At 43.6% G+C, this 2,769-nt stretch overlaps 1 protein-coding gene across 1 annotated transcript in view; it reads left to right on the forward strand.

Annotated features, from left to right (window-relative positions):
• arap3 (ArfGAP with RhoGAP domain, ankyrin repeat and PH domain 3) overlaps positions 1–2,769 on the forward strand; it is a gene marked incomplete at both ends in the record, with an annotated part of 21,180 nt that overhangs the window by 8,371 nt on the left and 10,040 nt on the right. Inside the window, 2 exon segments of the mRNA XM_035669886.1 lie at positions 1,790–1,875; positions 2,446–2,628. Coding sequence (XP_035525779.1) covers positions 1,790–1,875; positions 2,446–2,628 — 269 coding nt within the window.

Here is a 2,769-nt window from a genome sequence, read left to right on the forward strand (position 1 = left end):
TTTCTGCCTTTTAACAGGCAGTTTTTCCTTGCCCAAGGTCGCCAAGTGCTTGCTCATGGTGGTACTGTTGGGTCTCTGTAAATGTTAAAAGAAGTTCCGTCTAGACCTGCTCTATTTGAAAAGTGTCCTGAGATAACTTCTGTTATAAATTGGCGTTATACAAATAAAATTGAATTGAATTGAATTGAATTTGCCTCAACAAAAACAATTATCGCAACAGTTTGCATAAATCTTTTTGAGTTATGGCAACTTACGTATGAAATTACGTTGAACAAATGTACAACATTGAGTTACAGGAATTAGCTTTTCCTCTACAATCAATAAGTACAGGAGAGGAGGAAGTTGACCAAGGTTTGACCTCAACTGTCTCAATTGGAGGACAGAGCAAAAAGGGGTGGGAATTCGGAAGGGTCAGTTGAGGGAAATAAAGGCCAATGATACGTCTCCCATTACGTCCTTACGACCACTACCAGCTGGGAAACCATTTGGTGTTGGAGCTGACTTTGTTCATCATCATGTTGAAACAGGAAAAGACAAACACAAACTGCTGGAGACAGATCATGAAGATTTCTCTTCAATGAGGCCCAGACCAGCAGCAGAACACACAGTGGATCTTTAAAGTGTATGTGCTGTTCGTGCTCGGGTTCTCAGTTAACGCTGTTCAGACAACATTCACTGTTTATGTAACTGCAAATACCTGTGGAGACATGAACTACTGCAGGTGAAACTGTCACTGTGCTGGTTCAACTGCATTGTGGTGAGTGTGTGTGTGTGTGTGTGTGTGTGTGTGTGTGTGTGTGTTGTATCATCCTGCTGACATCATCCAGGTGAAGCCTGTCATCAGTTTAGATGTTTTTGTCTCACCTGAAACTGAACTCTTCACGTTCACAGTCAAATTCACAGAAGGTTTCCATTTCAAGTACAAAAAGCATTTCAGAGGACAGAACCTCCACCAGATGCTGACCTTATTCTGGGAACAAAGAACAGGTAGACTGTGGGTCTGGAATGGGTCTGTGGATTGATCGGGCTGATTATCTGGCATTTTGAGATAATCGCATTGGCCAGTGTCTGCAGACACATCAGCTTGCAACCTCAGTGTGTCTGAACGATGTCAGCGCTCCCCTCTGTGAGTTGCGGAGGTGGTGAAATGACAAGCAACGACAGCGCATCTATTATCTTTAAATGACGTCTCTCCTCCTGCTCTCCCTTTTTTTCTGTTATATTATTTAATAAAAATTCAATCTAAAACAACATTCGACAGTTGAGCTGGACGGACTCACTGAGAATGAGCTGTCAATCACAAGGTAGCCCCGCCCTAAAGCATACCCTGCTTTATGGTCTTTTTTACTCTAAATGAGACTGAGACCAGAAAATCATCAGGAAACTGTTTACTGAGCTCATTAATCAAGTGAGAAGTCGGGTTATTCTCCATAAGACTGCATGCTATTGTTTTTATATTGCAGCCAATGGAGCTCCCCCTCCTGGCCGTTACATAGAATGCAGGTTTAACACACTTCCACGTTCACTTCACAGAACTGGAAGCTTGGTCTATTATATATACTGTCAATGAGGTGAACAAGTTTAATCCAATGGTATCATTGAACCTGTCATTTAAGATTTCATGACCTACTGTGAGGTCCAGTATCCAAGAGTTTAAGGTCACTGATTACTTCAACTAGAGCTGTCTGATTTATGATTGTGATCTGATGTGATACGATTCACTGTGGGAATGCATCACAATGCAACCCCTTTCCCCTTTGTTTACCTGTATGTGTGTGTGTGTTTGCAGGACAGCACAGAGGTCTGGGGACGATGGTCTCCAAGGTTCAGAGTCTGAAACTGGACACCAGCGTGTGGAGCAATGAGATCGTCCAGGTGAGATCAGAACCAGTCCATCCCCTGAACCACCTGAACCAGCAGTTCTCATCCAGAATTCATAGAACTGCAGTTACATAAGTAACTCTACTCAGAGACGAGAGATCCGACCACTGAGTGGATACACCAGTCTTTCTTGTGGCCAAAAATATCAGATTTCACTGGAGCTTTTCTAAAAAATTGTGATGCATGTTACGATATAAAATACTGTAGCTGCAATAGTTCCTTTTGTATAATTCATGAAAAAATCGAAGGCAATTTGTTCCAGTGAGCATAAAGTCTCCAGTATTTTGGTGACATATGGCTCAATGTTTTGCTATGATTATCATAATAATGTGTAGTAAAACTCACAGGAAGCTACAATGATTGCTCAAATTTGCTGAAATGGTTTATTATACAAAACCATCTGTTTGGAAAAGGGCAGGTTGGATTGGATGAACCGTCTGTTTATTACCATCTATCACAGGACAACTTCAACCATTCAGATCAATGAAACATATAGCGTAGTCATCGTCCATCTTCATATATAGTCTGAACTGATCTGTAGTCCTGTTTGTTTGTGTGTGTCAGCTGTTCATCATGCTGGGGAACGACCGGGCCAATGACTTCTGGGCGGCTTCGCTGTCTCCGTCTGAAGATCTGGACTGTGACGCCTCACCAGAACAGAGGAGAGAGTTCATCACGCAGAAGTACAGAGAGGGTCGATACCGGCTGAACCACCCTGCGTTCAACAGCCAGGAGGAGCTGCTCAAGGTCCGACCGACGCTTTCTTCCTCCAATAACAAGAAAGCCTTATGGCCTCCGCACACCAACCCGATTATCGGCCGTCGGACGTCGTCGGACAGTCAGGCGAGGTCGGTGGCTCGAGTTCGGTTCGGTGTGTCCCGTGCCGTC

Source organism: Morone saxatilis, unplaced genomic scaffold (genome assembly GCF_004916995.1).
Source record: "Morone saxatilis isolate NCDOM2014 unplaced genomic scaffold, NCSU_SB_2.0 Contig22, whole genome shotgun sequence".
Classification (NCBI taxonomy): domain Eukaryota; kingdom Metazoa; phylum Chordata; class Actinopteri; family Moronidae; genus Morone; species Morone saxatilis.